General features: G+C 39.2%; 1 protein-coding gene across 1 annotated transcript in view; it reads right to left on the bottom strand.

Moving 5' to 3' along the window:
• Positions 1 to 1,383: 1,383 nt before the first annotated feature.
• Positions 1,384 to 15,611, bottom strand: part of TGFB2 (transforming growth factor beta 2) — a gene marked incomplete at both ends in the record, with an annotated part of 59,101 nt that continues 44,873 nt past the window's right edge. The window contains 5 exons of the mRNA XM_079549949.1: positions 1,384 to 1,542; positions 3,571 to 3,724; positions 4,258 to 4,432; positions 6,787 to 6,897; positions 7,012 to 7,144. Of these exons, the coding sequence (XP_079406075.1) occupies positions 1,384 to 1,542; positions 3,571 to 3,724; positions 4,258 to 4,432; positions 6,787 to 6,897; positions 7,012 to 7,144 (732 nt within the window). The remainder of the gene's footprint in view (positions 1,543 to 3,570; positions 3,725 to 4,257; positions 4,433 to 6,786; positions 6,898 to 7,011; positions 7,145 to 15,611) is intronic.

Below are 15,611 nucleotides of genomic sequence, written 5' to 3' on the forward strand. Positions count from 1 at the left end.
TAAAACAAAAACAAAACAAAACAAAACAAAAAAAAAAAAACCAAAAAAAAAAAAACACAAATGGAGTCAGGTAGCTTATGTCATAATGATGAACAATATACAAAGCACATGTATAGCAATTATTATAAAACATGTATTTGTAGTGCAAGTCAAAATATAGGGACTCTACTCATACTGGCCAGCTAGAGGGAAACACGTGATTCTGAGTGATCAAAAAGAGCCCCAAATTCAAATTCAAACTCATGAGAGCTGACAGTATTACAGAGTACAAAAATATGGTGAAAATTTACACATTACACATAAAGTACTTAATTTTTTAATAGTTTACAAATAGAGATCTACAGATATGTTTCCAATTAAGCTGGCTTTTACTACCCACCTATTGCAATACTCTAGGTATGGTTACATATACCAAAAGAACAAAAAATCCCATAGCATAGCTATACAGCAACATATTAAGGTCTGAAGATTAGACCAGTACATGTTAAATATTTCACTGGTTTACTAAACTGACATTTAAATCATTTACAGTAAAAAAAAAAAATCTTATAGACTTGTCTTTGAGACTGAAACAGAGTGTCCTTTATTAGTAAGTTATTCAGTATTTAAAACAAGGGTTTGAGACCTTACAAGAAGCCTCTCCAGGCAGCTGGCATGAAAAATAAGGTATTTTAAAGGCAGAGTTTCTCAATAGTGTAATAACTGATTTCTATTTAAATCCAACTAAACTAACCATTACTTTCTGAAACTTTTGAGCTTGTATTCCTTTAGGCTTTCTATGTATTTCTGGCAGTTTATTTGGTCTCCATTTTGTCCACATTTGCTGGTTTTCTTTTTCCAATGGCAATATGGAAATGTTCATTTGATAGTTTTTACACACAAATAAATAATGCACTGTTAACTCTACAACTAAGAGGAATGGGTAGGATGCCTATTGCATAACAATACAGAGAGATCAAGTAAGGCACGGGACAGATACAGCAACTCCACTTCATGGGATTTTCCTGTTTTTTTCCTTTCACATAGTAACACTAACAAATTTCTTCCAGTGTTTATTTTTTAAAAGGTTTTTTTTTTTTCCTTTAACTTTGCTTCTTGTCTATCTCACACTATGTGTAGTGAAATGTAAGATAAAGGCCTTCAATGTTTTGCTTCAGATGCCAGTTTAAAAAAAAAAACAAAAACAAAAACAAACTTTCAAACAGTTCAGACTAGTACCGCTTTTTTTTCTTCTTTGTTGATTTTTTTTTCCTTTTAACACTGATGATCCTGGGTTTTCGTTTTTCTTTCTTTCCTCCTCGCTCTCTCTTTCTTTTTTCCTTGGTTATTATTTTTATTTTTATTTTTTGATACACACATGTCACGTTGCTTCTGGGGTATCCTTTAGCTGCATTTGCAAGACTTTACAATCATGTTGGACAGCTGTTCAATTTTGGGTGTTTTGCCAATGTAGTAGAGGATGGTGAGGGGTTCTAAATCCTGGGACACGCAGCATGGAGAGGCAGAAGCTTCTGGATTTATGGTGTTATACAAGCTGAGTACCTAGAAGGAGAAAGGAAATAAGAGATTAAGACAGATTCCTCTGCCTGCTCCACTCTGGAAAGCAAATTCCTTTCTGCATCACTTCCTCCTCCAGTGCCTGGGAAAAAGCCCAGTGAAATCAGAAGAAAGATGCCTGGATTTGAATATTTTTACACGCTTCTCCAGTTCAACCTGGTGTCACAAACCATCTGAGCTTCCTACTGTTTTATCCCCACAGCCTTAAATCTTAAAACATGTATGTACCTGCAGCCTGACTTGAAAGCATAGCTCTTCATAGCAGCACACATGCTGTATTGTATGTATAGGGAAGGAAGAGACTGAATGACTTTTATCTGCAATTTCAGACTGTCATTTACTGTTACAGGATTTTGGTTTTACAAGAGCACCAAAGGGAGAGGAGAGTCCTTCAGCACATGAGTACTGCTTTGCTTCTCATCCCTGGATACTTTTCTGTAAATCCACTAATGCCACCCTTCAAGAACCATGACTACTTCATCAGTAGTCCAACTGAGGATCAGCTGTGGCTGAGGATCAGCAGCACTGGTACTTTATGTCACATTGGATTCATATGCATGGTTCTCTGCAAGGGAAGTATGTAGGGTTACCCACTGATGATTCACAGGTATTTCCGAGGATGCCATTAATGTGTTAGCTAAACACTAAATGACCTTTTCCTAGAGCTTCAACACAACTTTTACAGCTTTTAGAGACAGAAGACCTGTTCAGGACAGCAACACTAACTACTTTATTAAGCAACCTCTGCCTATTTGGGTGACTATCCAAACCACATATTTGTGATCATGACAGTTATTCTTCCTCTTTCCTTTAAAAACAAGTGCTGCTCCCAACAGTGTACACTACTACTCCACACAAGCATGGAAACATAGGTTCTATTAAAAAATATTTACTGCTGTCAGCTGACAGCCACTGCTGATACTACAATGCCACAGCCACTCACAGTTACAAAAGATACCTACACTTAGGCCTGTACCTTATGTCTTTACAGACCGAAAGGAAAGCAATCCCTCTCTCGAAGAGGCTGACATTGATCTGATATTTTAAGGAAGATTAGTAAAAAAGGAGACATCATCCTTAGTATGGACCTGAGGGTGAAATTCTTTCTTTATGACAACTGCAATGCAAATGCCTGCCTCATACATTTACAGTCTAGACATCCATATTGACAGTGGAGAAAAATAAGCACTTCACAGCAGAGTATCACTCATTCTAAAGCACTTGGCTAGAATAACCCATCTAATCCCTACAATAAAAGATTGTATCCCAACCATCTATCAGTTCATAAGCACCCCAGACACAAGGTCATTCTTGCTCAAATAAATTCTCAATGTACAAGAATAAATGCCTCTTTTGAAGAAGTACACCTATCCCTACCTCATCATGAAATTCAGCATGGTAGCAGATCACTAACAATATAAAAAGAGCAACTCATAAAGCAGGTGAAAATTGGATGGTAAGACTCAGCCCCATAATCATTCTGAGTGCCTTGGCCAAGGGAGGGAACTCATTGCCATTTTGTACTCATGCTCTTTACTGACTGGTCCTTTTTCAGTCAGCCTTCCAAAGCTGTATCATGCTTATGGTCACAAACAGTACAGAATGCATTCCTACACTGTATTGATGACCATACTAAAAAAACTGTATCTCTGTATCTTTGGATCAATGCATGACTTCAGCTTCAACTCTAGTCTGAGGGCACATGCAAGTCCCTCTTTAGGGTCATATTTTCTTATTTACCGAGATAACACGTGGAAGCTTCCGGCTCTTGTACTGATGACAGTCCTAGAAACATATTTCACCCTGTTAGTTATAAAATAGAAGCTAGCCCATGTCCCTAAGCGCCACATCTACCCTTTTCTTGAACACCTCCAGGGGCAGTGACTCCATCACCTTCCTGGGCAGCCTGTGCCAATACTTCACCTCTCTTTCCAATAAGAAATTTTTCCTAATATCCACCCCCTAAATCTCCTCTGGTGCAACTAAGGCTACTATCTGGACCGATTTACTTACTCTGCTGTGCTGAGTATCTGAGCTCCATAAATATGGGCAGGCTCCTGCACAGAAATTGGCATGATATCCTTTAGGTTCATGAATCCATTTCCAGCCAAGATCCCTCTTGAAGTCAATATAAAGTGGACGCAGGCAACAATTATCCTGCACGTTCCTGGAAAATAAAATACAGACAAATGCATTGGCTATCACAAGGACAACATAGAGAACAAAAATAATCCAGTTGTTTGCTCCCTGAATGATGATTTAAAAACAAGTTAATCACATCTGTTGTAGCTTATACTGTAAATGAAATGACATGCTCATACATGGCAAGAATTGCTTATAGAAAGCTAATGGAGGATCACTGAAGTACTTTTCTCCAGGTCCTACTGAGTCCCACTCAGCACAGCAGAGGTGATAATTTGGTTATAACTATGAAGATGATACGCTTGGGAATCACCCCAGGTGGAACTCAGTTTCTGCATTCTGAGGTTCTAACCTTCCTCTTCAGACACTGTTTCCATGGGAGTGGAGCACACTGGACAGATACCCTTTGGGCATGGACACTGTGGGTCTGTGAACAAGGACCACGCTCTGCAAAATGCCTACCATAAAAAAACATTTGCTTGCATGATAAGCAACTGCATTACAATTCAGAAGCTGGCATAGTTTTGTAAAGGATACTAAATATAGATGCATAGTTACCTAAAACAATAGGCAGCATCTAGAGCACGCTTCTTCCGCCGACTGGGCTGTTGCGACTCAAGTCTGTAGGAGGGTAACAACATTAGCAGAAGATGTGGGGTCTTCCCACTGTATTTTTTCCTATTGGACTTTAAAGCTTTCACATCACCACTGGAATATGTGTAGTCATCAATACCTTCAAAAAATACATTTTGGTGATAAACATTATGTTGCTATTTTCTTCACAAATTAAATAAACCATCTCTTTAAAAAAAATGCTATCAGAACCTGGGCAACAATGGCGTCAACTGAACACATTTACTGGGAAAGTTGAGCCAAATTTCAGCCCAAGATCCCAAACATATTCACAGTTCTCATGCATCTATTGTATCAGACCTCCATATTCATAGCCACTTAATGGCACGTCAGTACACTTACCAAAATCGTTGAAATGAATAACAGAAAAGATATGTGGAGTCCCTTCAGCCAATGCATTTATATTGCTTAAACCAGTTTCCAATGCCCGAAGCAACGATGCTTTTTGTACTTCACTTAGGGCAATATTCTAACAGCTTGCAGTCTTCTAACAGTTATGCACCTTTCTAAACTTTGTAATAGCATTAAAGCTACTCTGGATAATCAACCTGCATTTCCCACTGCTTACTTTCAACTCATTAGTTTTCTCTATCACATTTACGTATTTCTAATGCTTATAAATTCTCTGTCTCTCACTGTCAGTTTATTAAATTCTGCCAATTCTCTAAAAAAAATCTGTTATTCTATCTCCTTCTTCTGTATGATCATGGCAAGGACACTGATCAAAATATTTATTCTTGCAATAGAAATCAATGATCTCATATTTTGTATTTTCCCTTGAAACTCTAACTGCCTTACTAACTTTCTTATCATAGCAATAGGATGGGCAACAGAACCCAAGTTTTAGGAATTAAATAGCTCGTGTTATGCCTGTCACTGAGAACCTTTTGAAAATTAACCTCCTGAACCAGATAATGCTATCTAAAGGAAAAAAGTTACTTTTTGTAACATGCAAAAATACAAAGATCAAATATCATACTAACATTGCTCTAAAATGCACACAATGGCTTTATTCATATCTACAATCCATATATTTACTTAAGAGAAAAAAAATTCCAATGCAGTGAAACAATGGTTAAATAAATGTAATATTTGACAAGGAATACAGCCAAATCCTTGGAAAACCAATGAACCAAATAATGATATATTTGAATAAATGAAAACTTGATAAACAGCATGAGTTGATTCTAATATAGGCTCTACTTCAAGCACTGATTGATGATAATTCTGGCATCATCAGTTAAATAACATTTCCCTATTAGAAAGTGAAACCTGAATGGCTCAAAAACATACTGGAGCTTATGCTTACTATATATCACTTTGTCTGCTGTCCACAGAAAGCATATACATCCATAACCCTTATTACATAATTCTTTTTATTACTTATTCAATCCAATCTTTAAGTTTTTACCAAGCTATCAGCATAAAAAGCATTTGTGCAACTAATATATGAAAAACAATAAATTGCAAATGCCAGTGATGGAGAGTATATGTATTGAGATAACCAGTATTATGCAATGTAGTTCTATTGACTTCACCTGAGACTCAGACTTACACTGCTTGAAGTGGGAGCACACTGAACAGACATACCCCTCCTGCTACTTCAACCCACAACTCACTTGGAGTGGAGCATGGCAGCACGTTTATTCAAGTCTGGCACCTATTCTTCACTTATTTCTGAAGCAACTGATGTCATTGCTCAGATGAATTTTAATATTACTGATATAAATGAAAAAGAAAAAAAAATGCTGGAGTTGCTCACTGCTTCCAAACAGCTAGAAGCACTTTTGCAAGCATTTACAAATACTGGGGTCCTTCATAAAAAAAGAAAGTGCCTCTGTAAGAAAACCAGCTTACTATTGCCTTACCTACAGTTTAGAAATTTGCCATAACAAGTATTGCTTTTCAAACAATATTCTTAAAACATACCATGCTCACACACATCTACTGCAAGCAGCTTACGTGTGTGCCAAACACTATCTTAATTGGACTCTTCAATAATCTTCTCTACTGAAGCCTGAACACTTGCAGTGCTAGGATGGACAGCAAAGGGTTTATTCTGAAAGTATTCAGTAAATTTTCTCACGATTATACAACAGTGGATGGTCTACAGTGCATTAGTTCTTTCCTGAATCCAAAACTGTATGTGCATATATATCCAGTGTGGATGCTGCAAACTTTAACAGAGATATTTAAGGACACAGCAGCTGCAAGCGTGGAATGAGACAGCTTACTCGTGCCATTTGGTTTTAGAGTAGTTCAGTTGGTTTTAGAACAGTTCAGCTGACAGTTATACCCTTGTGCCTTTAACACAATTTCCTACTAGTTAAGATTCAAGATTCTCAAATAAGTAAGTTTTCCATCATAAATTCTATTTTAGAGAGGTAAGAGATCTTTCCCGCCTCCCCAATCAGTTACATAACAGTAAAAAAATATATATTTTTCAGTTTTTACCTGCAAATCTTGCTTCAAGCTCCTCACTTTTATTTGGGATGATATAATTATTGGAAGGCACAAAGGTGCAGCATGGACAATGTAAGCTTATCTTAAATCCAAGGTTCCTGTCTGCAAAACATGAAAGTAAGTGGAATAAGTTTTTGAGTGGAATGAGCCTGAAATGCTGCTGAGTTAATAAATAACAATTTGGGGCAGGAGTGAAGACAAAACACTGCTTGTCACCTCTGTGATGGAGCCATTCATGCACAGCCTCAGTGACATCAAAAGACAACCATTCTCCTTCAGCTCTCGTTTTAACCACTTTGCTGTCGATGTAGCGCTGTCCTGGTGATGATAATTCTTTTGATTTCAGAACCTGCAAGAAATAACAAATATGATTGTCTACAAGTTAATGTTTAGCAGATTTGCATTGAAGTGGACCATCAGCATTATAAAAGAGCAGAAGAAATTACTACAGCTCAAATTTCTATGCAACAGATGTACATTCAGTCAAGTTTTCAGTACTGAAAGAAAGTACAGTATGTCTTAGTTTCTACAGAATCATTACTGTCAATTACAATGGCAACAACAACAAGGATTCAACAGTCTGACTACTGCAATAAAGGTACTTGGCTAATGGAATCTTTTTCATCTCCCTTAGAATAACCATCAGTTGCTCCACACTTCAAAGTCCTTGTAGGGCTACCGTGTCATGATTCTGCTCTGTTGCTACTGCAGCGTATCTTGCAGTTATGACGTCTGACTTTCAAAATCCAAGTAAGTACGCCTGTATTTGCTTCCTGCTTTACAAGGAATCTTTGGGTGTTTGGTGAGAGGAAGGTGATGAAAAAACACCTCAAGAAAATAAGCTTTTGTCCCCAAGCAAAACATGCCATCATATACTTTTTCCTAAGATAATTCACACAAGATGACTGCACTGAAAATTTGTCCTGCAACACTATTGGTCAAGGAAATCACAGCAACTGGTACATCAAAACAGAGGCTATTCCACCTTCTTTAGCAACACACTGGCTAGAGTATATCCAGCAGAGTGCTAACTATGAAGACCAATGAGGAGAAGTTGAGAGAGCTGAGATTTTTCAGCCTGAAGAAGAGAAGGCTCAGGAGGAATCTTATCAATGTGTGTAAATACCTGAAGAGATGATGCAAAGAAGGCTTTTTTCATTGGTGCCCAGCGTGAGGACAAAAGGCAGTGGGCTCAAATTGGAACACAAGTGGTTCTATCTAAACATCAATACATATTTCTTTACTGCATAGGTATCAGAACATTGAAATGGGTTGCCCAGAGATTGTGGATTCTCCCCCTTGGAGATGTACAAAAGCCACTTGGGCAACAACAAGGTGTCCTTGTTTGAGTAGGGGGTTGGACCAGATGACCCCTAGAGGACCCCAACCATTCTGTGATTCTGTGCTAAAAGCTGAAGTACAAAATAGTCTATGCACTGAAGATATATCAGTAGATCATCAGCACTTCCAGTACTAGTTACACACTAAACAGTAAGAAAGCACTGTCTGTGGGCAAGCAAAACCAGCCAGGTGTGAATAATGGCCACACAAAGATCTGTGCAACAGATGATTCTGCTTCTGTCCAAACCTGGATTCCAGCTGTGTTTTTACTTGAGTCAAAAGTTTCAGCAAAGTTTGCTGCTGAGCATGCAATAAAAATTACCTATACAAAAATCCTCAGCTCCTCCCCTTCAAGGCACAGAACTGCATGCCTGGAATTTCAAGTACTCACAGCCTTCCTTGTATCTAAACAACCTGAGTGACTGACTACCTTCTCACATACAAGCATAGGCTGCTACTATGTACCTTACCTCTAGGATGAAAACAATGGGGCTTTCAGCTGCTAAAAAGTTTCTGGTTTCCAAGTTATTGCTACATTGATAGTTTTGTGATGCAGGAATTTGGAATACCACACCGAGGTATGCTGGATCTCTCAAAATCCACCAGCGCAGCAGCAGCTCCTACAGTATCAATTGTACTACAAAAAGAGCCACAATCTGATAAGCTCCTTGCTCTTCTCCTGATCATCACATTTACAGCAGGAGAAGAGAAGAAGAAAGATATGGGAAGATGTTGGCCCTGATCCAGAAAATTAACAAACATCACTAGTAGAGGATGCTCACATCTCCAGTAGAAATTGAGGGCACTCAAACATTCAACACTAGGAGTCCTTTTTACAGGGCACCCTTCAAACAAAGTGTTTGAACAACTGTTTACAGAGAATCTGGCAGCAGCAAGGGGACTACCATTGCCCAGAAGTGCCAGAGAGATGAGACAACCCAAAATCAATGCTGGGAAAGTCCCAGAGAAGTACAAATATAACTCTGCCTTCCCTTTGGTCTTTATCAGGTCAACTCAAGTGTTTCTGAGGACGTAATGCAGCTGTCGCTCTGCAGCGATGTGTTGGGGGGTGCAGGGGCAGGGGAGCAAATGGGACACAAGAACTTGGCTAATTTTTCTTCCTTTCTGCACAGTCATATCTTTCCACTGACTCCAGAAACTGCATACCTCGCAGTTTTGGCAGTGATGTCAGGATCTAAAAGTAAGCAATGTGCCAAAAGTAATCTCTTGCTGTTAACTATAATTGGTCTTAGAAGTGTTTTGAAAACTCAGTTGTGCTTTGGTATCCAATAGAGAATGTCTTTATCCCAATCTCACTCCTATGAAAGGACAAAGTCAAGGATCGGCAGTGTCCAACTGACATGAAAGGCTTTTATAGAAGAGATCATCACTGCACGTATTCAATAGCACATAAAACATCCATCCTGACCCATGAACTGAATTATAAGAGAAGCGACTGCACGTTTCAGAACTGAAGGACAGGATGGACAGCGTAGATTAGAAGAGCTGAATATGATTCATCCTTCAGTGTCTACGGTATCTGAAACTTAGGCTTCTCTCCTTATGGTTTATGTAGTGTGTTCAGAAAAAAAGTTATGAGGAATGAGCTAAAAAGTAAAAAAACTAAGTATAGCATAAGTAATTTCCACAACTGACATCATGCATTAAACAGGCACTAGTAATTCTTAAGCAAAATGTTGCTGAGTATAATATGAGTGCCACACACAGCGAAATTAGCAGGCCTGCTTCAACCTCAAGCAAAAATGATCTTTTAGCCTCACTGTTTCCATTTCCCTTTTTTTTTTTTTTTTTTTTTTTTGTGTGTGTGTGTGTGTGCATGGAAATTGCAGTCCTAACACAGAGCTAATGGATGATAAAATCCTACGCTCATCAGTCTGTTTCCTCCCACAAACCCACCAGATGAATGAGTCTCTTCACTTTTCTGCATTGCATCCTATTTCCACCCACACTGAAGCAACTACTTCCCGCACAGTGAGAATTAAAATGGCCTCTTTGTGAGAACCTATCAGAAAATCTTAAGGTCTTAAGGTTAACAATATATTCTGCAAACACACTCCCAGTAACATTACATGAGATATACTTCCTACTAGATCAACTGGCTTAGTTTAAAAAAAAAAAAAAGAAGAAGAAGAAAAGCCTTCTGTATGCCTTGCAGCTCCAGCACTTGAAAGCTTGTCTACTTCTTCCAACTACACTATAGCTCTTAGAAGAGATATTACCCTTACCTATAAACATTGCTTTGTCTGTAAACATTGCCTTGCCTTTATGCTTAGCCCATTGCAACCACATCTAACACAATCAAAAATGTCGTTGCTCAACTTGTATCTGCGAGGTGCCTGAAAGGTGAATGTCTGTCCAACAGTTTTCAGTGCTCCAAGTAAATTAACATAAGAAAAAAGAACACTAGAGAGAAAGAAGACTGAACTAAAACTGTAGTTGTCTTTTCTCATTTCCTCCTGGAACAGCATCCAAAAAATCTACCTTCAAGAGGCAGGAGGACTTTGGTATGTCTACGGATTATGACCTAGATTGCTAGAGCTTTCAGGGCTGGGAGTATCATGTAGGGGAAGAGCATACCATCTACACACAGAAATGCCATCCAATCACTTGCTAAATACGAGACAGAATTTCCACACAAATCATCTTACCCCCCTCACTTACAGGTGTATGCACAAGTAGCTGACAGTGCACAAAAACTGCATGAATGCAGGTATGAACATGCACACCTTCATACATGCATGAGTGAAAGCTCAAGACAAACAAAATTCAAAATTCAGGTTGTGCAAAATCTTTAGTTTCTAAACATGGGGATATTCTTCCACATATATCTCTTTATTTAGTCTCTTCTCCAACAAAGTGATAATGCAGTGCTGCCTTTTATAGGAAAGGATTATGCATAGACATATGATCACATTATTAGGAAAGGATTAGCTGAATAGGTAGAATGGTTACAAAAGGAATATCCAGCAGACTTCCAGCACAGCATGCAGAATAAATTTCCTTCAGTATCACTGCTATTACTTTTAAGAACAATTTGGCTTTGTCTGCCCTCCTTTTGTATGTAATTCTTTCCTTTCTCATGTAGGCAAATATTTAGCCAAACATTAATCTCTACTTGATGAAGTAGTTTGCATTCTCAAGCCTTGCCTTCCAGCTGTCATTACTATGGGAATGCACTTCAAACTTTGCTCATCTTTTTTTTTTTTTTTTTAATGTATTCTGACCCCTCTTAAAAGCACTCGAGGAAAAGAATTATCCAGGAAAAATCTCAAGTTATCTTGTACATGCAGCTACTGCCAGCAGGACAAAGAAAAACACAACAGCAGATACCTGAATATTGCAGGTAACTGCGGGAAATAGATCATAAAGCAGCCAGACAGACACAAAGCATTGCTCTTGCTTGTACAGCTATGCGTTTGAGAAGCTCACTTGGTGATCTCTATGATGAGTGCCTTCACATGCCACTCTCATCAGGCCCGAAAGAATACAAGTACCTTATAAATCCCATTGAAATCTTTTACTCTTCACTGGATCTCTAAATGTGTTCTACCCACTACTCATTCCTTGAAGGGAGGACCTGCTCTGCTAGCTAGAATTGATCTGTGTTCATTTATTAGAGCTAAAGTAGGGGATAATTCAATGAGCACATTAGTGTATATATTTTAAACAATAACCACTCAGAGCAGACAGCAGAAGAGCATGTCTTCATGACTCACTGCACTCATAAAAGGAAAAAAGCTGTCAGAAAGACACTGGTTCTCTCACACAATAAGAGCTCTACAACAGCAACTTGCTTAGTTTATTTCAGGTTTGACTGCCTGGCCAGTAACTACTCCTATTCTTCAATAGTTACCACAGTAAATTTCAAAAGAATGGGATAATTGCTATTAAGTATAATTTACACTGGAACAGTTTTGGCTAATAAATTCATCGCCTCCCCAGCAAGCAAGCAAAGAAAATCAAATGTGGTCCAGTGGTCCAGTAGTGTTGATACATAGGCTGATGCATCAATGACATATATCTGCTGCAGCCAAAAAAAAAACAACCTAGGCACACATCAAAGGCCAAGCATCAACAACAAGGGCATTTTATAGCTGGGTCGGAGAGTTAGAGTCACTAACTGTTTGGAAATATTTTGGGTGACTTATGTTTTCTTAAAACAAGTTGTTGAATTTTCAAAACACAATAACAAGATTACATGGCCACTTAAAAATATCTGTTGTGTCTCCTGTGTTGCCCAGATACTTATGGTGGTCACTGCTGTCAGACAGCGTGGGATCTGCCATCACCACGTAACAGTAAAGATGGTATTATCTTGCAAAAACCTTCTATGAATCTGTTTTTCCTTTCCATTTATTCTGGGCTGTCTGATCTCCTCTCTCCAGATGCTGTTGGCTCTCTGATAACTTCCTTCCTTCCTTCCTTCCCTTCTCTTCTGTGTCATCTCAGACTTCTGTGATGTTCTTGGATTACAGGATTTTGGCAGACTCACTAATCTTTCTCCTACTTATCATCATTATCCATGGTTTCCATTGGAACTTCAAGGGCCTTTTTATGGAAATGGAAATAACCTGACACGTACTTGTGAGCACAAAACAAATAAGCCCAAACAATGAGATCCAGTGCTAAATGATGTGCTAATGATGGTTAACAGCACAGAAGAGATAAATCCACTACGCAGAACATCTCTGGGTACAAACTGCCATCTAGGATAACCTCTTCTGGGCTAGTAGAACACTGCAGGGGACTCCAGCCTAATCTGGTGCAGAGTAATAACCAGATTCCCAAGGTCTGCATATGCAGCTGCTTGCGGTTTCCAAATTCTTATGTACTATTCACCCTACTGAAAGAATCACTTCTCTGCCTCAGTCCAGATTTCAAAGGTCTCCTCAGACAGTTCTCATGGATTTCATCCAGCCCTTTCCTGAAGCTTAGAAGCTAAAAAAAAAAAAAAAAAAAAAAGACCATGCTAATTCTCAGTCCTTTCTCAGTCTCTCGTTCAGTTCAAGGTCTTGGATTCTATTTTGGACACGAGGATAAGTAAATCTTTAATTCTGCTGCAGACCACTACAGTCCCTGCCATCCAGTTTCTTACTCATTGTATGTGGAGACATACGTCATAAAGTGCCAAAACTTCAATATAGTACCAGATAAATGGCTACCAGCTATCAGAATCTTAACCTTCTTATCACCACTAGTGCAAGAGGGACTGCATATTTTTTCCAAAACTCTTGGTGCTGGCTTTCACACTTCTTTTGTAACCGCTTTTGAAAAAGAGTAATTCAGAAACTGCCTTCAGCGTAACAGAGTTAAAAGGGCTTTACAGTCCCCTTGCTCATCAGTGGAAGCCTTTCCATTACTTGTGAAGGTCTCTGAATCAGGCTCATACTGAGGGCAGAATCTTTAGAGACTAGTATATGAAATGCAGAATTCCTGCCAAAATACAAAGGTATGGAGTACTTGCCAAAGTCTTAAAAAAAAGCCCTAGCTGTATGATCCATCTGCTCAGAACTTGCCAGACACGTTCTTCATGCAAACTCGCAAATAAAAAGAACATATTGCACACATAACCCAGCCCCATTTATATCTGGATGGACTACAGCTGTGGCAGAATTCCCTGAGCATCAGCTGCTACTCGCTTAAAGGTAAAAGAAGGTGAAGTGTGAGGGGGCAAGGAGAAGTGCAGCTAAAGCAGGTCAGAAAAAGAAGGGGAAGTATGTCAGGGAATTGCTGTGGCTGATTCACTGCTTTACCCTGTGGTGAGGGGATGAGCCTCAGGGAAGAGGATGAAGACTGAGAAGGGATTTCCTCTCCACTCCTTCCCCAAGCAGGGCCTTCCACCTGCTGTGGCAGATACATGTGCTGGGTATGGTGGGGATGCAGCCCTGCGGCTGCTCAGTTTCATTTACATTTAAGCAGGCAGGAAAACTGTGTTGTGAAAGCAATAAATAAGAATAGAGGGTCTGGGGTCCTTCTCCTGGAAGATTTTGAAATATTGAGTGCAATTTCCTGCCGTATAGGAGATTTTAAGATAGCTCCAAAGACTTTATGCAAAATGAAGCAAAACAAAAAAATCCTGTAAAGTTATCTAGCATTTAGCTCTAACTTGCCAGAGGCACATTATGTTTTATTAAAATATCAACAAAGAGCAGCCAAAGTCAACAAAAACAGAGTGGGCTCTTCTGTCTCCCAGCCAAACCATGTGTCCAGCAGGGTACTTCTTTGCTCACCTCCTCTCTGAGCTCAGTTCTTCCAGCCCCCTCCTTTTCCTCAGTCCTTTGCCTGATAGCCACATTTCACACTCACATGCATTTTCTTGCAATATTTTGGCATGAAACCTTTTTTGCTTTTTTAATATTCAGATTTACTGCCTCTTCCACAAGTCACTCCTTTTCTTTCCTTCCTCCTGTCTGCATTGTTCTCCTTCTATCACCGTTCTCCTTACAGACATCTCTTCCCACCACCTACAGGTTCTCACACAAACCACTCCTATCTTCTATTTTCTTCCATCATCTATTCTGCTTCATATAGGCTCTCCTCTCCCACAAAGCTTCACATCATTTGCCTATACCTCTCATCCATATCTTTTCTTCATATGTCCGCTACTGGACAGGGTAGCAGGGCAAAAAGAAGGCCAGAGTCCTTTTGTTATCTCATCACCGCTGAATAACAGTGGGATTTTCATTTTATTTTTTTTTAGGTCTTTTTGCTGAGGGCCTGTCATTTGCTTTTAAGTATGGCAAGGCTCTACAGCACAGTTTTCATATTTTGGACCCAAGTGCTGCTTTTTTCCCTCTCCTCCAGACATTTCTATTCCCTAGCTAGCCCTGAGATGAACTATCTGATGACAAAGCTCCCCAGCCTTCCTCAATTCCTTGCTCACCTCTGATGGTCTTTTTTGCACCAGCTTGATATGCCCAGCATAATAACTACCAAGTTGCAGTGTTGGTTAAAACTTGGGCATGTCTGTACATTTGGTTACCTTGCCAGACTGCAACCTGAATAGCAGGAATCTGAATTCAGAGGCTTATTTCCGACCTATGTCCTACATCCCTACGTTCCCCATAATGTACACACACCGCAAACTGTAATAAATCTATCATCTCAGAGCCCTACATTTCAGTAGGGCACCAACTCTTGCCAGTAGCTAATGGTGTTTTATGTACCACTTCATATTGTCTTCAGTAACTTCGCAGTTCCTGGTAAGAGCTGGCTGCACATGAGATAAGCTGTCAGATGGCAGAGAATATGACACACTGATAAATACTTCCCCTCACCCACGCTCAGGGTGTTTGCCAAAAGTACTCTACATGTGGTCTTAAACATACTGAGTATTTTGTAGGTACAGTGATTGGAATAACAATTAAAAAAGAATTCTTGACTGAAATACACTAAAATTTAACCTTCTCTGATCTTCAGTTGCTGGGGTTGGGTTGGGTGGGTAAAGCAGGAAG

Source organism: Tetrao urogallus (assembly GCF_951394365.1).
Source record: "Tetrao urogallus genome assembly, chromosome: 2".
In the NCBI taxonomy this organism is placed as follows: Eukaryota; Metazoa; Chordata; class Aves; order Galliformes; family Phasianidae; genus Tetrao; species Tetrao urogallus.